The 22,941-nt window shown below is 44.0% G+C and overlaps 1 protein-coding gene across 2 annotated transcripts in view; it reads left to right on the forward strand.

The window, feature by feature from the left end:
* The window catches only part of LOC146352253 (V-type proton ATPase subunit S1-like protein), a 36,053-nt gene extending 17,726 nt beyond the window's left edge, over positions 1-18,327 (forward strand). The window contains exons 3-7 of one of the 2 annotated variants that reach the window (XM_084832080.1): positions 2,205-2,266; positions 4,992-5,224; positions 8,483-8,533; positions 10,422-10,589; positions 16,645-18,327. In XM_084832080.1, the coding sequence (XP_084688206.1) occupies positions 2,205-2,266; positions 4,992-5,224; positions 8,483-8,533; positions 10,422-10,589; positions 16,645-16,723 (593 nt within the window). In that variant the 3' untranslated portion in view covers positions 16,724-18,327. Of the gene's footprint in view, positions 1-2,204; positions 2,267-4,991; positions 5,225-8,482; positions 8,534-10,421; positions 10,666-16,644 lie in introns of both variants that reach the window. The other variant, XM_084832079.1, reaches the window with a different exon arrangement.
* The last annotated feature ends 4,614 nt before the right edge of the window (positions 18,328-22,941 follow it).

Genomic DNA, 22,941 nt, shown 5'->3' on the forward strand with positions numbered 1-22,941 from the left:
TTTTTCTTTCGGGTGGATTTAGTTGCTGCCTCCTGAACAATGTTACGGACCTCTGTCCATAGTTCCTCAGGCACTCTGTCTATCAGGTCTAGTCCCTGAAATCTATTCCTCACCTCCACTGTATATTCATCAGGGATATGATTTAGGTCATACCTGAATGGTTTAGTGGTTTTCCCTATGTTCTTCAATTTAAGCCGAAATTTTGCAACAAGAAGCTCATGATCTGAGCCACAGTCAGCTCCAGGTCTTGTTTTTATTGACTGTATAGAGCTTCTCCATCTTTGGCTGCAAAGGACATAATCAATCTGATTTTGATATTGACCATCTGGTGATGTCCATGTGTAGAGTCGCCTCTTGTGCTGTTGGAAAAGAGTGTTTGCTATGATCAGCATGTTCTCTTGGCAAAACTCTATTAGCCTTTGTCCTGCTTCATTTTGTACACCAAGGCCATGCTTGCCTGTTATACCAGTTATTTCTTGACTTCCTACTTTAGCATTCCAATCCCCTATGATGAAGAGGACATCTTTTTTTGGTGTTAGTTCTAGAAGGTGTTGTAGGTCTTCATAGAACCAATCAACCTCAGCTTCTTCAGCATCAGTGGTTGGGGCACAGACTTCAATTACTGTGATGCTGAATGGTTTGCCTTGGATTCGTACTGAGATCATTCTATCGTTTTTGAGATTGTATCCCAGCACTGCTTTTCCCACCCTTTTGTTGACTATGAGTGCTACTCCATTTCTTCTAAGGGATTCTTGCCCACAGTAGTAGATCTAATAGTCACCTGAATTAAATTCGCCCATGCTTGTCCATTTTAGTTCACTGATTCCCAAGATGGTGATGTTCAATCTTGCCATCTCATGTTTGACCACCTCCAGCTTACCTTGATTCATTGATCTGACATTCCAGGTTCCTAAACAATATTGTTCTTTACAGCATCGGACTTTCTTTTCACCACCAGACACATCCACAGCTGAGTGTCCTTTCAGCTTTGGTCCAGCAGCTTCTCTCTTTCTGGCACTACTTGGAAATACCCTCTGCTCTTCCCCAATAGTATATTGGACACCTTCCGACCTGAGGGGCTAATCTTCCGGTGTCATATCTTTTAGCCTTGTGATACATTCCATGGGGTTTTCTTGGCAAGAATACTGGAGTGGGTTGCCATTTCCTTCTCCAGTGGACCACATTTTGTCAGAACTCTCCACCATGACCTGTCCGTCTTGGGTGGCCCTGCACGGCAAAGCTTATGGCTTCACTGAGTTACGCAGGCCCCTTCGCCACAACAAGGCAGTGATCCATGAAGGGGATTCAGCGCTTTACAAGAATGTATAATCACAGATATTGCATTTCTTAAACAAAACAATTATTCTCTTGGGCTAATCTGAGTTGGGCTGCTTTTACTGTAAATCTAGCTGCATTTAACGTAACAGACTTGGATCTACTTGACAACAAAAATATAATTTTATCTATGTCATTGAGGTTAGCTACAAGTTAGCTTCTCATTAAATATTTATCTCGTAGCATTTTATATAACTTGCATTGGAGCACATAGTGTATAGTATCCTCAACCACATGAGTACCACAAATACAAAAACATTGTTCCCTAGGGATGACCTTATATATCCCTTCCCTGAAGTTAGTTTTCATGGTCTGAAAGCGCAGGGCTGTGAAGGCCTTGCGAAGGAAGGGTGATGTGATCTCAGACAGATATTTCTCTTCCCCATGGTATGTTTTTAGGGAAGGGATAGAGGAGAATCTAGATACCCGAATTGCTTCAACATCCAACCTAGCATGAAGGCCAAAATAACTGGAGGGCCACAAGTTGTCCACCTCTGCATTAAAACAAATGGTTCATTGATTATTTGGTAATATATATTGCAGACAGCAGGGAGGTAGTGGCTGTGATCTGGACTGGGACTGAAACAGTGGGGGAGGGTTGAAGGCCCCTCACCCCCACACTAGAATCCCAATTTGGATCAGGAACTCTGTGCTTTTTCTAGAGTAAAAAGGAAAATAAGATATCTCTGCTAGCTATGTTTCTAAAGTAATGTGTGCTTTGGCCCTGACACTCCATGTTGTTAGAATTGATTTTAGTGAGAATGTACTGTACAACAGCGGGGGTGTTCTTTGTAACCAATAAGTAAGTTGCTTATCCTTGTTGAAAGGTGCAGATAACAGAACTGTTTGATATACTTCTTCTTCTGTAGGCCGACGATATGATGGCAGCGTGAAGCCAAAACTTAATTTACAACAAGTAGCAATTACACAGGTATGGAGGTACCAGGAAACTGGATTGTAAGTTCTTCCATAATGTACATAACAATACTTTCCCCTCTGAAGTTTGTAGAGTAGCTATGATACTTGTCTGGATTATTTTCAGTATATTATGTTGTTTTGGCACCAGAAAACCATATTATTCCCATTACATGGCTCTGTTTTGGTACTCAGTGAAGCCAATACAAAATCATGGTTCTAGACATCTCTCTGAAGTTGGCCAGTACCGTGCAAGTTCTGCCTGATCAGGCCAGCTTTTACTCTAATAAAAAGCCTACTGACTAAAAAGGCAGTGCTGTGTGATCAAGAACCATATGATTTTAGTTACACGTTTTGGTGTTGAATGCATAACTGGGACATAACTGCTCTGTGAGAAGTTTGCTTAATGACACATTGGGGCTGTTCACCCAATACGCTAGCCCACATTCCAAGGTTGAGTGTGGGTTTTTTGTTGAATTGTGGGTGTGTTGTCCAAACTCAGGACATTTTCCACAGTGCGGTTTGTTAACCACCCTGAACAACCCAACAGCAAACTATGGGTTCTCAAGGTGGCTTGTTCAAGAAAAATAAGCCACACTGCATGGTTAACAAGCCACCCTGTGGAAAATGTCCTGGGTTCAGACAACACGCTAATCCATGGTTCAACAAACAGCCCACACTTCAACAGCAACCCACACCAAACCACTGAACCCAGCCATTGACTGGTACCTAAAAACATAAAGTTTATGTTTCAGTGACCCTGCAAAAATGGTATTCCCAGCAGCAATGGTTCATTTTTTTAATGGACTAATAGAATTTTGCCTTTTTCTCAGGGTCTATCTACAAAGTAATTATTTTCCCCACCCCAGTTCATTGTTTTCCAAGTCCTTTTGTGGTGCACTTTCTCTGTTACATACTGCTGATAACTTGAAATCTTATCTGCTGCTCTCTACAAATCCTGCTGCTGCTCTCTGAGGTGCTTTTTAGGCCTCAGTTTGAGTCTGTTCCGTGAGTAGACAAACAAAGAGGACACAATTTTGTTTGGATCTTGTCAAAAAACATATGCAGATTCTCTCACTTGGCCTAGACAGAAGTGTAATTAAGTGGTTGTCTACGTTGAGCAATCCCCCACAAATCAATCTCCATGTTTACTTTTTTTATGTTTCTGAACTTCTAATATGGCAATTCTTACTATGACAAGATGTCACAGAAATATTTTAATGAGCTAAGAGAAATACTGGAAGAATGCTTTATAGAGACAAACTCAGGTTGCTATAGCACAGATTAGTTGTCTGTATTAGTTGATCTGGAATAATAGTATTGTTTGGAGAAGATGCTGTAGGAATCTTACCATCTAGTTATTGTTATCACGTGTCAGGTATGTCTTGCCATACCCAGATTAGTGGAAATGGTGGCTTCTACATTTCCAGGAGCTCATCTGAGAATTATTACTATTTTAGCATTTCTATTGCACAGTATTGAAAGTGCTTTACACATTATAATGACACTTGCCTCATTTTATCCAAGCAAAACCCTATGAAACAGGATTTGAACTTTTGCTTAAACTTGCCCAAACACTTATAGGGCCAGTTCAAACATCATGATGAGACACCCTGAAAATAAGCCACGGTGGGGCTGTTGGTCAGTCACTAACCCATATTACTCCTGACAGATGATCAGGCACTCTGTGGCTTGCCATGGCTTGTTTCCCTCTTAAATCTCCTGTCTGCTCCTGGCATATATCCCATCCCATTGGCCTTTGCGACACAACCTCAGCAGTCTACTCCACTTTTCTGCTAATGAGTACATGTAAGCTTATTAGTGGAGTAGAGTTTATTTTGTAGATTTCTTTCTTTTTTTTTACCTTCAGGGAGATTTGTGCAAATGTAACTTAAAAAAACTTTGAGAGAGATTTGCGCAAATTCACTAAAGCAATGTAACTACTGTACTTATTCATAGTAACTAGTAGCAATTAATAGTTACAGCAAATTACTTAAATTTCTCCAAAATGTTTTTTAAAAGTTAAATATGCACAAAACTCCCCGAAGGAGAAAAAAACTACATTAAATATGTGTAAATCTCCTGATGTTGGGGGAAAAGTTAAATTTTTGCAAATCTCCCCGAAGATGAGAAAAAAAAGATGTTGGTGTCTATGAAGGCGACAAAATGGAAGAGTAAATTGACTCTTTTCAAGTGTCATTTCAAGATGTAATAGAGAAGGGATATCAGTAGTGAGATCACGAGAAGTGATCAGGTTTTTCACTACTCTTGCCAGGCTGCTCTGTAGCCCTTTCCAACAAGCTATGCACAAGCCATCATGCTGGGTTTGCACATCACAAGCCACTCTGAAAATAAGCAACCCTCAACCCAACAACAAGCCCTGGTTCTCTGGGTGGCTTGTTTGTGGTTAACAAATCACACTGAGGAAACCATGCCGGGTTCAGACATCAGTGGCAAGCCACCCTGAAACAAATAAGGCTGACAACTCACCATGGGTTGTCGTGTTGTGTGAACCAGGTCATAGTCTCTGTTGTATTTTGAGCCCTGGGTGGAGGTGGGATAGAGAATATAAATATTAGTATGTTACACAGTCTATTTATGCTGGAGTGCCTTATGCTAAAGAAACTGGGATTGAGTTTGGTTTATAGATTCAAACATAAGTGGTATGTTGCCATTGATATTCATTGTTTTATCTGACAAGCCAGAACTGTAATTCTAATCTCTTACTTGGTTACACACAGATTGTGAATTACAATGTAAGCAGCAAAGAGAATTCAGAGAGAGAGTCTATCATCCACAGTCACTACAGCCCTCTTAATGTCACAGTCAATGGAAGTCCCTGTATTCTTTTCTGGGCCAGAAGAATCATGATTAAGTTTCAGAATCATACTCAGCTGGACCTAACAGACAGGACGTTTGGTGTTCATGCAACCGTGGATGTTGCTGATTCAAACTGCAGTGAAGAAAATGCAATGTAAGTTTATATCCTCCTCTGGGGAGTTGCTAAGGCCTGCTATAAAGCTGAAGCAAATGTAAACAGGAAATGTACTATATTGTCCTTATGGCCTCTGAAACTGCTTGGCTGAGGTGTTTTGACATGTTCAGAAACATTCCAGTTGCTAAGGCAATGAAGTTCCAAAATAAAGTACAGGAGAGGCCGAGCTCTACTGGCACAAGAAGGAAGTGAGCAGGCAAATGAGGTTTGGGGATCTAGGATCTTAGACTACAACTCCCATCGTTACTCACCGTTGGCTATGTTGGCTAGGGATGATAGGAGTTGTATTGCAACGCATCTGGAGGGCACCAGGTTGGGGAAGGCTGTTCGAATGCATTTTTACCCCTGATCTAACACCATGGCAAAAACCCTCCCTTTGCCAGCAGTACATGGAGGCTCATAGAGTCTAAGCAAGCATAGCTAGATGCAGCTGCCAGCAGCCTCAGGAGTGCTGCACCAATGGAGGGTTGCCTTGCTATGTTATGTGGTCGTGTCAGACACATTTCCATGTGCCAGGCACAGGATGGCATCCAATGCCTTTGCCCTGGAGTCAGGCTTAAGGTGTGCATGGTGAAGACCTGAACTGCTCAGTGGCTTCCAAGGAGGCGTACAGAGCCAATGGTAGTTGTAGTCTGCGGGTCAGTCTGCCTGCCATATGTTCTTATGTTCTTATTTTCCTCAGTCTAAGTGTGCGTAGCTCCGATTTGGACTGGGACCATGGGGCCAGTTACAGGCTGCCAAAGAAGGGAACAAAAGAGCGCACAGGGTTGCGCAAAAATTGCATATACTTATTTTTTATGTATAGATTCATATTTAGAAATAATTACTATAAGTTATAATACACCTCATTATAGTGGAAAAGACTGTGGGCCAAAAAACATATTCTTCAAATCACACATTGTAGAGCTGTGCATGCTTGGATTATGTTCTTACGTTATGTTCTTATGTTCTTATTTTCCTCAGTCTAAGTGCGTGTAGCTCCGATTTGGACTGGGACCATGGTGCCCTGGAAGGGGGGATTTAAGCTTCCCCCACTCTGATTTTCATCCTGAAATTCCACCCACCCCCTGCAGGGGAGTTTTAAAGAAAGAAAAAAACCCACACCATTGGCATTGATTCCAATGCAGATGTTTGTCTTTCTTTAACGCCCCTCCAGGTGTTTGTGGGGGAATTTTGGGACAAAACAGGACAGGGAGAAGCTTAACGTCCCCCTCCCAGAGCACCATGGTCCTGATCCAAGTTGGGCTGTGCACACTTATACTGAGGTAAATCATCCAGTCATGCGTAGCTCTGCTATGCATGGTTTGAAGAATGTGTAGTTTGGCCTGGTGACTAGGTTGTCTGCTCAGTTTGCTGACCAGGTACCTGCCTACTATTGATGGGCTCCTCTTGATCTCTTTTCTTATGGTTATTTATTTGTAAACTGGATTTGGACTGGACAGTCCTTCAAATAGAGGACACCTTCAAACAGAGGATTGTCTTCTGGCAGCCATTCAAACAGAGGACTGTTCTCTGTAAAGTAGAACACCTGGCCACCCTAGCCTGACTTCGCATTTTGCTGAGTAGCAACGGAGAGGAGATGTGTCTGTTTGAGGGCAGCAGGGGCGGGGGGGAGTCGCTGATCCCAGCTACCTGCATCCTCCACATACTCCTTGTTTACTTCTGCAGTGTGGATACTGCATCTGCACAGTGAACTCTGCTGACCAGGATGGTGGTTACATCATTGGTTGGTGATACACTTCTTGATTAAAAGCTGCTAGGTAGCCACTTTCTCCCCATTGCTGCTCTGCGATGATAGGCTTGATGATGTGGTCCATACAGGCCATTTCTTATTTTGGGGCTTTGGGTATGCCTCTGTTTCTTATTTTATGGGCTAGTTGTTGTTGTTCAGTCGTTCAGTCGTGTCTGACTCTTCGTGACCCCATGGACCATAGCACTCCAGGCCTTCCTGTCCTGCGCTCTCTCCCGGAGCGTGCTTAAGTCCATATTCATTGCATTAGTGACGCTATCTAGCCATCTCTTCCTCTGCCGTCCCCTTCTCCTTTTGCCTTCAGTCTTTCCCAGCATCAGGGTCTTTTCCAGGGTTATCCATTATTGCTTGATTTGTAATGGCATGCCCTTGTTGATTACTGGGTTAGGATGTCAAAATATTCTCTAAGGGTGAACCCACTTTCAGGGCTGGCATGAAGGGAAGGTATGGTCAGGCACCTGCCAAGGGCCCACACCCCGGCAAGGGCCCACTATCAAGAGCCCCCTGGACTTGCTCCTCCTGTTCACCATTGCAACCTGCATGGTTACCTTCCTCTCATTCTGGCCCAGACAATGGTGGTGGTGGTGAGGAGGAGCAGTAGATGCCACTGCCTACTTGCTCACTGGCTCTCTTTATTTATTTATTTATTTATTTATTGCATTTATACCCCGCCTTTCTCCCTCTTGCAAGGAACTCAAGGCGGCTTACATTATCCTCCTCCTCACCATTGTATCCTCACAACAACAACCCTGTGAGGTAGGTTGGGCTGAGAGTCTGTGACTGGCCCAAAGTCACCCAGTAAGCTTCCATGGCCAAGTGGGGACTAGAACCCGGATCTCCCGGCTCCCAGTCCGTCACTCTCACCACTACACTACACTGGCTCTCTGCCTGCCAAGCAAGCAAACAAGCAGTAGCAGTGATGAGACAGAGGCTGAGGAGCAATAACAGCTGGTGACAATGGTGATGAGAAGGTAGACTCACTGAGGTAGGGGCCTGTTGAGGGTGTCTTGCCCAAGGGCCCTCAAAAGCTTGGAGGTGGCACTGTCCATGTCACTATATATTCATCCTAAGAATACAAATGATGTGATGACATTTGTCACTCATACCATGAGTTTACTTAAGAACCTAAGGGGTCACTGCATCATCTTCTGTTAAGAGTCTTGGTCCTTTGAGCTCAGTACAGTGAACTCACTGGAAGCATCTTCCCAACACACCCCTTGGGTGGGTGTGGGTGCAGGGGCTCAGGCCAAAATCTTGTCCAGCTCTGTGTTCCCTTGAGATGCTGGGGATCGAACCTGGGGCACTGAAGCTTATACAAAGCCCACAAAATCTAGCTGGAATGAGTTTCTACAGAAAGGGGAAGGATCTAAATACTAGGTTATGCAGCAATATTAGATAACTTGATGAATTTAAATTTAGCTACACTTCCTGTTTTTGCTGTTTTTACATTTCTTGATCTAACCTGGCATTGTTCTTTTTTGCTCTAGGCTTTCACTTAATTTTGGTGACATTGACAATTTGAAGGGATTTGTTATCAGGTACGTTTTCAAATATGAATTCCTGGTTGTTGTTTTTCTGGATCAGCTAATGTATTATATTAAACCCTACCTGGATCATTTATTTATATCCAAACTAACTACAGGCCATAGAGACCTGTTAGATAGCCCTATAATGGAAGAAAATGCCACTGCTGTCATAAAAAACACCACCCTTTAAAATAAACATCTGGAGCATAATCCAGACAGAGTTAAGTCTCATTCAATAAGTCCCATGTGCCCGTTATTTCCTTGCTGAAATGAATGGTGCTTAAAAGCATTTACCTTTGGCTGGCAATACTCCTGGCATTGATGACTTCACACTTAAATTTTATGAAAATTTAAGGGCTCAATCCTATGCATGCTAAGACAGAAAAACGTCCTACAACTCCCAACATGGGTAGCTGGGGAATTCTGGGAGTTGAATGACCTTTTTCTGTCTAAACATGGATTGGATTGTGCCCTTAATGCCTTCTAGCATTCCCCTTCCCATTTAGAAAGTTGTTCTCTGGCCATTAATTTCTTGTCCATTCAGCCACAGACAACCCAGATTGTTTCCAATCAGGTCACAGTCTTTAGACATATGATTTACAGAGATACACAGGAAGGAACACAGGAAATTGCCTTATCTAGAGTCAGACAATTGGTCTTTTTAGCCCAGTGTTGTCTACACTGACTGGCAGCAGCTCTCCAGGGTTTCAGGTTTCAATCCCTGCCATTCAAACCCTGGCGATGGCAGGGATTGAACCTTGGAGCTTCTGCATGCCAAACATGCATAGGACTGCAGCCTAAGAAGATGTTAGTATCACATTTAGTTACCGCATTACTGTATGGCAGGGGTGCTGAACTGTTTCAGCCAGAAGGCCAAATTCAGCTTCAAAGGAGCTCTCTAGCGGAGGATGAGGGTGAAGGCAGAGCAGGGTGGGGATAAGGCCAAAATACCAGAAATACCAGAAGATACCAGCATATTTTAGCTTAAAGCTGTAAGGATCATTCAGTTGTGTTAGTCCAATATGAGAGGGGATTTCTAGGTGACGAACGACGTTCACACATTTCCTGCAGCCACCACTCAAGCTACATGGTTTGAATCCTTAAACACACTGTAATTATATTATATTATATTATCCCCACAACTCTATGGGGTAGGTTAGACTGAGAGACAGTGAATGGGTCAAGGTCACCCACTGAGCTTCAAGGCTGAATGGGACCCTGACCCCACATTTCCCTGGTCTAAGTCTGAAGCTGTCTGCCGCGTACACTACTGTGGTGCATACACTAGCTTGTGAAACGTGGGAAACCAACATTCCCCCCCGCCCCCTATGTAGAATGGGTATGGTGCACCAGATAAAAATCTAGCAAAACTGACCTTTCTATTTCTAGTTCTCTACTTTAGGCAGTCATTTTTAAAGCACTGAACACACACATTTCTCAGTGCCCTTGAACCATTAGTGTTGAAATGGTGGTGTGAATGAGGGTAGTTACACATATTTACAGGCAGTGGCTTCCTACTCCTATTGTCTTTGCCATTGTATTGGGGTTTCTGCCTGCTTGCAGAAAACTGTGTGCTGCAGAGTTAGTGGGAGGGGTGGGGAGTGGAAAGATGGGCTTTCTGGCTTAATAAGGACATCTCATGGCAGCCTTTCCCACCTGGTACCCTCTGGGCATGGTAGATTACAACTCTCACCATCCCCAATGAACAGGCCATTTGCTGTGATGGCTATGGGTGATGGGAGTTGTAGTCCAACACAACTGGAGGGCAGCAGCAGGGAGAGGCTACCTCATGCAATGATGACATGGATTTGATAAGTTTCCTTGGCAAAAAGGAATGAAATGGTATGGTGAGCTCTATTGCAGATATTATTACTTTTCTTTTTCTGGTTTCCCCTGCCAGATTCATACTGACAAACAGTTACTACAAACTGTCCATTCAAAACTGGTTTACCTTACATAGAATCCAGCTCATTTACAACCATTCTGTGCAAGCGACATTCAATGCGACACGGATACATGCGCCGGCGATCTACTCCTATCACTGTGAACATGTTAGCAACTTACAGAGGTACGATGCGCTCCTGACGCCCAGCTCCGCAAATGATGCAGCCAAGCTCTGGGAAGTCACTTTTGTTGACTTTCAGGTAATACATAGAAAAAACAGACCAAGTGAATGTAGTGTGGGTTCCTAGATGGAAAGCTCTGTATGTGTTGGCGGGAAGAAAGGTCAGGGCATAATCCAATACATGTTTAGACAGAGAAAAGTCCAACAACTCCCAGCATGCTCCAGTCAGCATGGCTGGTTGGGGGATGCTGGGAGTTGTAGGTTTTTTTTTCTGTCTAAACATGGATAGGACTGGATCCTTAATGATCTACTGAAAGAAAATTCCTGGGATTTCTAGGTAGAAGTAAAAAGTAGGATTTGAACAGAAAAGAAGGCAGTCTCACTCTTGTTGTTGTTATGTGACATGCAGTGCAATCCTAAGGATGTTTACTCAGAAGTAATTTGCTTCTTTACTGGGCAATCCCACCACCACCACTACATGTGGGGAATTAAATCTCACTGCTAATCCCTTTTGCTGCCTTCCGAGCCTCCCTTGGAGGAAGCACCCAGAGGAGGGCCTTCGATGCTGGACATTGTGTATGCATAGGTTCATGCTGGAAGAGGCACTCTGGCAGGTATTGCAATCTCTTGTGAAGTGCCTATGGAACTGCTTTTGATGTTTGTTTTTAGCATTTAAAGCTAGAATTAAATGTAACAGAAGTTGAATGGCTGCCACTGAAAGCACATCTCTCCTTCTCCTTCTCCTTGCAATGCTTATATTTCAGGTCCTAAGGAACTCCCTGCCACAATAACTCAGAGTTCCCCAAGTTACCACCAATTCTCTTAGAATACTTTAAAACCTCCTTGTAAGAGTGTTTACTTAGAAGTAATTCTCACTATGTTCAATGAGCTCCCTTTCCAAAAGTCTTCATGTAGAGCTACGTTCTGCATCCCTAAATACCAGCCAGTTAACTTCAGGGGGAAAATAAGAAGTGATCCAGAGACCACAAGTCTGAGTAGCTGTATGTAAACTGGCTTGCAGCATAATTCTAAGTATTTTTACTCCTACTGACTTTAATGGGACTTACTCCTTAGTAAGTGTGCCTAAGACTGCAGTCTTAGGCTCATGCAACTAGACATTATAGTAAATCTGCATTTGCAACTGAAAAAGCTAGGAACACATCTAGTTTCCCTTCCTCTTAGTGTAGGGTCTAGGTAGTGACATCACCATTATTGTCAGCTACAGTGACCTGCTTCGCACTATCACAACAAGCCACTGTGTCTTGTTGTGAGCTGTCAGTCATGATTTGCATAATCACTGCCTGGCTGCAGCTTATCGTGTTGTACAACATGGCTGCAGCATGGCTTGTTGGAGGATTAAACAACCCTCAAATAACTCATGGTTAAACAACCCTCAAATATGGCAAGTGCCTTGGGTCACAACAAGCCACTGTGGCTTAAACAAACCATGATGGCTTTGTGTGAGCCACTTAAGCCATGGTGGCTTGTTGTAATCGTACAAAATGAGTGTGCACTGGGGTGGGGAAATATGTGACATGGTGGCATCATAAAACACATTTCCCTAACTAGGCAAGAAGACGGGGAGCTAGTCACACAGTGCTATTTTTGGTGGCTATTTTTGGCCTTCAGTCAAAGGCATGTTGACTGAAACATCTCAACTGAGACTTCATCTCATTGATGCTTTCAGTAGTCTGGGCGCTGTTCCCTGGATGTTCCATCCTCCATCGTTCAGTGATGAGTTAAGTCTTGGGTCAGTTGCTGAGATCCGCTGAGGACATAATACTGACTCTTATCTCCTTATGAGGATAAGGGGAGAAGGAAAGCACAAGGCTAACTGCTCACTCCAAAGCAGATAATTTAACCACCTTCTGGGGTGATGTAGAACAAGCAATTCTCCTTTGTGTGAAGTTGGCATTAGAAGGTGTAGCTGTGTTCGCAACAGCCCAAAGTTCTGTCCTGAAGCTTTTACTCATCTGTACTGGTAGCCGCTGGAGGCTATCATCTGCTTCTGATCACATCACACTGGGGGAGTTTACTCTCTGAAAGAGGTCAGGTGGCAGCTTCTGCACCTGGGGAGCATCTCCTCAGTTGGTTCTCTATTGGGTATTTCCTTGGTTTGGATAAAAATCATTTTTAAGGAAGAATATTTCAAGTCCTGGACCTGGGGTGGGGAACTTGTGCCTTTTCAGATCTTGTAGGACTACAACTCCCATCACCCAATGTATTGGCTCTGCTGGCTGGGGATGATGGGCATTGTAGTCAAACACAGCTGGAGAGCGCCCAGTTGGGGAAGGCTGGGCGAGGGTGACCGTTCCTGTATTTCAGCACCATCGATTCTCAGCTTTCTCCTACTAAGGAGAAATGTCTTCCTGTGGGAATTTGTACTCTGGGGCTGTCTACTGTGGCTCATGGTCCTTCCGTATTTGAGGGCAGAGCCGATCTCACAGCCCCACCGCTGCATAACCTCTAGTATAGCAGTGGAGGCTGGTGGCTCCAATGTCAGAGGGGCGGTGAATCTACTCTGGGTTTCAGTCAGAACTTTCAAGGAGCTATACAAGGTGCTGAACCCTATGCTGACCATGGCATATAGGTTAGCTGCCATTGTGCCCCTCAGATAAATCTCACTATCATCTCTACCTGCACTAACATTCTCTTCTAGGGCTCTGTGGCTTCCTCTTCCTCAGAATGAAATCTCCATCTTTAATAATAATAATAATAATAAAAAAAACTTATTTCCCCCCAGGAATTCTAAATGTTTATTTATTACATATCCATACTGCCCAATAACTGCATCTGTCTATTCATAATTGCCAGCCCTCAGCCATCTCCTCTGCCCCCTGGTGTGATCTCACCAAATCCCCTTAACTAGCAGCTACTCATGGGGTATCTCCAGTGTAGCTGCTCTCTTTCTCTCCCCTCACCCACCCCTCTTCCAGTGACTGCTCCAGTGGTGGAAGGAGGAAAGGGCGATCTTGGTCCCTCTTGCTCTCTCAATCTCTCCAGCTCCTCCCCTAGCAAAGGCAGTTTCTCAGGGCACCAAAGAAACATCAGGTGAGAGCGAGAGAGAAAGAGGTAAAATCGGAGCTGGATAAGAACTCAAAGCTCATCCTGCATTGAAGTTACGCACAATGGCTGGTTTCCCTAAGCTGGTGTCCTCCAGATGTGTTGGACTTCACATTGGCTATGCTAGCTGGGAATGATGGGAGTTGCAGTCCAACTCACCTGGAGGGCACCAGGTTGGGGAAGGCTGAATTATGAGCTACCAGGGTTCATACCATACAAAACAGGAGACAGATTGAGTGCAGATGGAGAAAAATCCTAGTGGATGCAATCAAACTCTGGAATGAGCCTATGGTTGGACATATTCAGGGACAGTGAGGGCAGCAAAAAAACATCATCTTGCTGCCTCTATTGAATCTTCTATGTGCTGCCCAGTGGAGCTTTTCAGGCTGGTCCAGGGCTTATTACATGCTGGCCCTAAGGACACAGTAGATACATCAGAACCCCACTGTGAGCTGTTTGCAAGGCACTTCCAAAATAAAATCTCTTGTATCCGCCAGGAATGAGAGCCCAGTGTTACAACAGGTGAATCAGGTGAGGTATCCAGAGCATAGCCCTGTCTGGGTTTCTTGAATACGTTTCAGCTGGTACAGCTCAAGATGTTCAGGTTCATGCAACCACTTGAGTATTGGATCATTGCTCCTCTTGGCTTATAAAAACTGCAGGGAGGGAACAGCTGGCTGGGCCAGGAAAGTGATCAGTGCCTCATTGTGAGAGGGTGTGTTCCCAAGCCTGAAAGAAGTGGTGGTGAGATCACTCCTGAAGAAACCCTCCCTGGATCCAGAAAATCTCAATACTTTTAGGCTAGTGGCAAATGTTCCTTTCCTGGGCAAGGTCCTTGAGTGGGTGGTTGCCAACCAGCTCCAAATGTTCTTGGATGAGACTGATTATCTGCATCCATTTCATTTGGGGTTCAGGCTGGGTGATAGCAGGAAAACAGCTTTGGTCGCCCTGTACTATGACTTATGTCGGGAGAAAGAAAGGGGGAGTGTGACCCTGTTGATTCTCCCTGATCTCTTGGTGGGCTGTTGATACTATCGACCGTGATATCCTTCTAGAGCGATTTTCTGAGCTGGGAGTGGGAGGCACTGCATTGCAGTGGTTTTGCTCCCACTTGGATTGGTTGGCTCCAGAAGGTGATGCTTGGGCCATATTGCTTGGCCCCATGGATTCTCTAGTATGGAGTTCCACAGGGGCTGGTTCTGTCCCCATGCTATTTAGCATCTACATGAAACTGTTCAGTGGGGTCATCTGGAGTTTTGGAGTGCATTGTCATCAGTATGCTGAAGACACACAGCTCTATTTCTCCTTTTTCTCTTCATTAGGCAAGGCTGTGGATGTGCTAGATTAATGCCTGGCTGTGACAATAGACTGGATAAGGGCTAATAAATTGAAGCTTGATCCAGACAAGACTGAGATGCTGTTAGGTGGTTGTTCTGACCAGATGGAGGGTGCTTAACCTGTTCTGGATGGGGTTGCACTCCCCCGAAGGAGCAGGTTCATAGCTTGGGGATTCTTCTGGAGCCATCTTTGCCACTTCATGCTCAGGTGGCCTCAGTGCCACGGAATGTCTTCTACCAGCTTCAGTTGGTGGCCCAGCTATGCTCCTATCCAGACTGGGATAATCTGGCTTCAATAGTCTATGCTCTGTTAATCTCCAAGTTAGATTACTGCAATGTGCTCTCTGTGGGGCTGCCCTTGAAGATGGTTCAGAAGCTGCAGCTTGTGCAAAATGCAGCAGCCAGATTGATAACAGGGACCAGAAGGTCTGAGCATATAACACCAATTCTGGCCCCCTTACACTGGCTGCCTGTACATTTATGAGCCCAGTTCAATGTACTGTTTTGGACCTATAAAGCCTTACATGGATTGGGACTACAGTATCTGACAGTGGGCCTCTCCCAGTATGAACCTTCCTGTACACTACGATCATCATCTGAGGTCCTCCTTCAAGTGCCTCCTCTGAGGGAGGCTAGGAGGGTAGCAACAAGGAAGAGGGCCCTCTTGTTGATGGCCCCCTTATTATGGAACTATGTCTCCAGTGAGGCCCAACTGGTGCCAACATTGTCATCTTTTCGGCTCCAGGTTAAGACCTTCCTCTACTTTGAGGCATTTGATAGCATATGATAGAGTTTTTAACAGGGCTTGGGATTTCTTATTGTTGATTGTTAAAAAGTGTGTGTGTGTGTGTGTTTATATGTTGTATATGGTTTTTATATTATGATACAATATTGTATTTTCATGGTTGTTAATCTTTATAAACCGCCCAGAGAACTCTGGCTATGGGGACGTACAGAAATGTAATAAAGGAAATGAAATTAAATATGGTGGCATTTAGAACATTAACACCAATCAATTCTGCAAACCCACATGTCTGTATCTACATAAAGCAATCTCTATGCCAACAAATCAGTTCATTATGGGCTTCCTCAGCAGTATACAACAATAAAATGCAACCAGCTTAAAAAGCCAAGATAAAACTGACTTACAGTTAACAACAACAAAAATCTTCTTGATTAGTGATGAGGACAAAATACGGAAGTAACCTGGGGCCAGGTTACCTGAAGGAGCATCTCCTCCCAAATTTATCTATGTGGATACTAAAGTCATCATCTGAAGCTCCTCTCCAGGTGTCCCCACAAAATGAGGTGAGGCGGGTGGCTATAAGAGAGAGGGCCTTTTCGTAGGCATCCCATTTGTGGAATGCTTTCCTCAGAGGGGCTCACCTGGCACATGTGGTATGGTCTTCTGGTGCCAGGTGAAGACTTTTTTTTTAATTCCCCCAGGCATTTTAAGAAATGTTTTTAGTTCTTTTTATCTTAGTTTTATTATGTACTGTTTTTATACATGGTTTTATTGTTTGTACTTTATGTTTGTAATGTATTGTACATTGCCCAGAGAACTTGGGTTATTGGGCAATTTAAATGTATAGTAAATACAGACCTTTAGCTGGGAGTGGGAGGCTATTTTAATTCATGCTATTTTCTTCTTTTAACAGATTCAAGGATTTAACATTGAAGATGGCCAGTTTGCTTATGCAAAAGACTGTGCATCCCTCTTTCCGCCCGCAATTCTGATGGGCCTGGTTATGTCTCTGATTTTGCTTCTTGTTCTGGCCTATGCTCTCCACATGCTGATTCACTTGAAATCCCTTGATAGGCATTATGAATGCAAAGCTTCTCCTATTTATTTCCCACAGCTGAAAGATATTGATACAACAGATGAAAAAGAACCTCTGAGAAATAATGGGATTGAAGCCTATGAACTTAGAAGCCAGCAGTACTCTAAAATCTATATTTAGCCATCGTCTCTGTTTTTCCATGGTTAGGCAAACAAACTGCTCCTGAGGAACATTTGCATCCTGTGGGCTTCATGTTAGAGTTTTTGAGCATCTCAACTTTGATTTAAATAAGAAGGTTTCTAGTCCTCACGATTGTGGAGAGAAATGTGGAAGTGCTTCAACAGCATGTCTTAATTTCTCAGAAAGTGAAAAACAAATCAAAAGAACACCAGCTATATATTGTATTTCCAATATCTAAGTCAAGAGCATGATTTTAGGAGTGACTGTTTCATGGTCAGGAGTGTTGTAGTCCAATAATACTGAGTGGGGTGGTAATCTAGTTGCTCAGAACACTCATCTGACAAGATGGGACTCGTCACACTTCAAAAACTGCCAAGACTTCCCTCCCAAATGAAAATAAAATGCCACAACCAAAGATGCATAACAAAAGTGAGATTTGGGTCAAGGTTCTTCAAATGTTGCCCATTGAAGACAGCGCTCTTTTTTTGCCATGACCCTGGAAGAATCTGAATCACAGTTGTGTTTGAGGTTAATTTACCTGTGCTGCTTACAGAGACTGATAAACAGATTTTCTGCTGCTGGAATACCACCAGTCTTTGGGTAGAGTGAACTGGCAGCACTTGATCTAAGCATTCCAGTGAGCTTCTCCCTTTCTGCAACATATACATGACTCCAATCTTGGTGTGACAAAGAACAACGTTGATTGCTGATCTGCTGCAAAAAGGCCTAAGAACATCCCTGTCATTGTATCTGTTTGCATTGCAGAAGTGCAATATGTTAGCCAATCAGCAACTGGTGTACCTCCTTCTGAAGCCTTGATGCAAATTGTGTCTGATGCATCTCAGTGGGCCTGTTCGCATGATCAAACAAGCCACCGTGGCAGGTAATTAGGATAATGGTGCCTAGCATGTGCCGGCACATGCCGGGACTTAAAACAAGCCACTGTGGCTTGTTTTGATTGTGTGAACCAGGTCAGCATGTTATGCAGATTTGCTGTGGTTCTCTTATCTTGTGATGCTTTCCCGAGGGTGCCTGCCGCACTGAGCAAATTTCTCACTTCTGTTGTATCTCAATGACGCTATAAGCACTTTCTTTTTTGATGTTTCATTCTTCTAATATTTAGCTAAATGTTTTTTACGATATGACTTCTCTGATAAATGATCAAAGGATATCCGAGTGTTGGCATTAATTTCAAAATGTGAGAACAAGGTAAAAAGAGCGCAAAAGATCTCAGTGGGAAGGAAGAAATTAGTGGAGCGAAGATTGTCTCTGATATTGCAAAAGTAAACTCCTTGTCTTCACCACTGATTTACAAATCTTTGCAAATCACGTTGATAATGAAGCCTTTGAAAAAAACCTAAATAAATAGTTCTTCAAGGCAGGAGGCCTCTTATTCTGTGCAACTGTATAAATAGAGACCACTGTTGGAAAGCCTTTCTTAATTCTTCCAGTGATCAGGGGTAGAATTCTACCTCGGGGGGACTTTTCAATGGAGAATTTACACAGATATAGACCTATGACATAGTCCTTCCAGGATATTATCACCTGCACAGTAGTAAACAATGTCCGCAAATTTCAGCCACTTCCCATTTATAGTTTTCAACAGGAGACAGGTCAGTCTAGTTGACCTTTCCTGCCCCCTGCAATTGTTCTTCTAGCCTGACAGTGATTGAATAGGAATGACCTAGCCATGTGACTGCACCCATGTGACTGCAGTATTTACACACATATTGTGGCCCTTGTGGTATCCTAGCAGGACAAGTGGCTTGCACACGCACCAGCCTAACAGAGCCAACCTACCTGCAGTTATACTGGGGGGAAGGGGAGAGATCAGTGGGTGGAGCCACCATCAAATCCCCCACCATTTCTCCAGGGTGGGAGGGAGTACCTTTTTTGGGGGTCATTACATTAGACAATCAGAGGGATTTTACTAGGCCAGCCCCAGGGCTAGCATAGGTCTCACTAGTCCTTGTCAGGATGTCAGAGAATCAAAGGGGTTTAGGGTGTGATATTGTCATACCCAACACACCCCAGTTCCTATGGTGGAACACCAACAGTGGAGTACTAACACCAGCAGAGCATTCTGTGGGCAGATCATGGGGATTTCTGGAGGCATACAGGGCTGGCCCTACCATTAGGCAGGGTGAGGCAGTTGCTTCAGGCGGCAGGTGCTAGGAGGCAGTGGCAAGGTGTTCAAAGAGAGAGCTGCATGCCTTGCAGCCTACGCTGTGCCCCTTAAGTTAGCCTGCTGCTGTCATGCTCAGTGGAGGACATTGCCCTATCCAGACAGATTTTGTACATGGGATGGGAGGGGGTGCCATTTTGTGCTTTGGCTCAGGCAGCAAAATGTCGTGGGCCGGCCCTGGTGGCATAAGTGTCATCCCACTAATGGAATGGCAATTACACTGCTTCCTGAGGTCCTTCAGGTGAGTTGTGACTGAGGCTAGGATTGTGGCCTAAGTCAACAAGATGAAAAATAAAAGTAAGAGAACCTAATCTGACAGGGTTTTTTGTGTTTGTGTGCGTGTGTGGGTGTGGGTGTGGATCTTGGGCACAATGCCCTCAGCAGAGGCTCACCTCCCTGAGTAGCCCCACCACCTCCTTCCTCACTATTGCTGCTACCCATCTGTGTAACCTGGCCCTCTGGGCCTAACCCAACCACCTCCGAGAGGGAAAGTACAAGCCAAGCCGAGACTGCTGTGCCTTCTCCTTGCTGTTTTCAATACTGTCTTGGAGAAAATAGGTGAACTGGCTGCAACAGCAGTGAGGAACAGCAGGGTCAGGGGGGTCTGGGGAGTGACAGTTGGCTCCAGTCCCCTGCTGGGAGGAGAGCCTTGGCATACACCTGACAATGCCAGTCCCTGATGCTGGACCTGTATTTTGATTAATGGAATTCAATGTACTTCAGTATAACATATAAAGAGAGCTTCGGCTATTGGGCGGTATAGAAATGAAAATAAATAAATAAATAAATAAATAAATAAAATAAATAACCAAATAGGGGATGTACCAAAAAACGATTTGCAAAAGTCTGTCTGAACAGATCTGAGAGGAGACAATAAAAGCTGCACACTTCTCAGTTATCTTTGGTACTATTAGAATAATAAATAATAATAATAAATAATGAAGATGAAGAATAAGTTACATCTCTTGCCTGCAGCCAAGGGTGGGTAGAAGGATCCTAACTGTGCTGAACAGGCAAAATGTTTGATACATATTCATTTGCAAAGTACAGCAGCCACCTTGGCGTATCACCATATCCATCTGCAACACATATTCTGCATGGTTTCTGCGTGAATCAGCCAGTACCAGTCTTTAAGTACCATCAGTTTGGTATCAGTGAGATAATGGGACATCTCACTTGAGGAATTGGTAATGAACCCTTTATGGCCATTTTCCCCGGGCAATAAAAGTGGCTGGGTGAAGGACAAACCTGTTCTGCGTCAAACCAGCTTAGCGCATTATGTGCTGGGTGACCAGCCAGATGGGCGATTAATAAATTTAATAAATAATTTAATAAATAATAATGTAATGTGGCTATATGGGAATTTATGTGGAAATAATTGGCATGCAGTGTTTGAGTTATGTATATGGTATGGCAGATGTGCATAGTTCCACATTGTTGGCAGACTACTGGAGGGGTGATTTCAGGCAACATTCTGACAATTCTACCAAAAAGCAAAAACCCAAATGCAGGTGGATGGAATAATAATGAAACGCACCGCAGGCGCTCCCCCAGCACGGAGTTCTGTTCACACAGTGCAGCAGAGCCCCCTTGTGGCCATTTGTGAATATTTGTCATGAGAAAGGTCCTCAGTGCAATCATTTCAACGGGAACAAAAACCTCGATTAGGAACCCAGGATCACTGCCTTGTTGTGGCGAAGGGGCTTGCGTAACTCAGTGAAGCCATAAGCTATGCCGTGCAGGGCCACCCAAGACGGACAGGTCATGGCAGAGAGTTCTGACAAAATGTGGTCCACTGGAGAAGGAAATGGCAACCCACTCCAGTATTCTTGCCAAGAAAACCCCATGGAACGTATCACAAGGCTAAAAGATATGACGCCGGATGATGAGCCCCTCAGGTCGGAAGGTGTCCAATATGCTACTGGGGAAGAGCAGAGGGAATTTCCAAGTAGCGCCAGAAAGAGTGAAGCGGCTGGGCCAAAGCCAAAAGGACACTCAGCTGTGGATGTGTCTGGTGGTGAAAAGAAAATCCGATGCTGTAAAGAACAATATTGTTTAGGAACCTGGAATGTCAGATCAATGAATCAAGGTAAGCTGGAGGTGGTCAAACATGAGATGGCAAGATTGAACATCGACATCTTGGGAATCAGCGAACTCAAATGGACAGGCATGGGCGAATTTAATTCAGGTGACCATCATATCTACTATTGTGGGCAAGAATCCCTTAGAAGAAATGGAGTAGCACTCATAGTCAACAAAAGGGTGGGAAAAGCAGTACTGGGGTACAATCTTAAAAATGATAGAATGATCTCAGTACGAATCCAAGGCAAACCATTCAACATCACAGTAATTCAAGTCTATGCCCCAACCACTGAGGCTGAAGAAGCTGAGGTTGATCGGTTCTATGAAGACCTACAACACCTTCTAGAACTAACACCCAAAAAAGATGTCCTCTTCATCATAGGGGATTGGAATGCTAAAGTAGGAAGTCAAGAAATCACCAGGATAACAGGCAGGCATGGCCTTGGTGTACAAAATGAAGCAGGACAAAAGCTAATAGAGTTTTGCCAAGAGAACACGCTGATCATAGCAAACACTCTTTTCCAACAGCACAAGAGGCGACTCTACACATGGACGTCACCAGATGGTCAATATCGAAATCAGATTGATTATGTCCTTTGCAGCCAAAGATGGAGAAGCTCCATACAGTCAGTAAAAACAAGACCTGGAGCTGACTGTGGCTCAGATCATGAGCTGCTTCTTGCAAAATTTCGGCTTAAATTGAAGAACGTCGGGAAAACCACTAAACCGTTCAGGTATGACCTAAATCATATCCCTGATGAATATACAGTGGAGGTGAGGAATAGATTTCAGGGATTAGACCTGATAGACAGAGTGCCTGAGGAACTATGGACGGAGGTCCGTAACATTGTTCAGGAGGCAGCAACGAAATCCATCCCAAAGAAAAAGAAATGCAAGAAAGCAAAGTGGCTGTCTGATGAGGCTTTACTAGTAGCTCACGAAAGAAGGGAAGCGAAAAGCAAGGGAGAAAGGGGAAGATATACCCAACTGAATGCAGAGTTCCAGAGAATAGCAAGGAGAGACAAGAAGGCATTCTTAAATGAACAATGCAAAGAAATTGAGGAAAACAACAGAATGGGAAAGACTAGAGATCTCTTCAAGAAAATCGGAGATCTCAAGGGAACGTTTTGTGCAAAGACGGGCATGATAAAGGACAAAGAAGGCAGGGACCTAACAGAAGCAGATGAGATGAAGAAGAGGTGGCAAGAATACACAGAAGAACTATACAGGAAAGATCTGAATGTCCCTGATAGCCATGATAGTGTGGTCACTGAACTTGAGCCGGACATCCTCGAGAGTGAAGTCAAGTGGGCCTTAGGAAGCATTAGTAACAACAAAGCTAGCGGAGATGACAGTATTCCAGCAGAGCTATTTAAAATCCTAAAAGATGATGCTGTTAAAGTGCTGCATTCAATATGCCAACAAATCTGGAACACTCAACAGTGGCCACAAGACTGGAAAAGGTCAGTTTACATTCCAATTCCAAAGAAGGGCAATGCCAAAGAGTGTTCAAACTACCGCACAATTGCGCTCATTTCACATGCCAGCAAGGTGATGCTCAAAATCCTACAAGCTAGGCTTCAGCAGTATGCGAACCGAGAACTACCGGAAGTACAAGCTGGGTTTCGAAGAGGCAGAGGAACTAGAGATCAAATCGCCAACATTCGCTGTATCATGGAGAAAGCAAGAGAATTCCAGAAAAACGTCTATTTCTGCTTCATTGACTA

The sequence above is a fragment of the Heloderma suspectum genome, chromosome 2 (assembly GCF_057233095.1).
Source record: "Heloderma suspectum isolate Gila_16-S chromosome 2, 16-S_ref, whole genome shotgun sequence".
Classification (NCBI taxonomy): Eukaryota; Metazoa; Chordata; class Lepidosauria; order Squamata; family Helodermatidae; genus Heloderma; species Heloderma suspectum.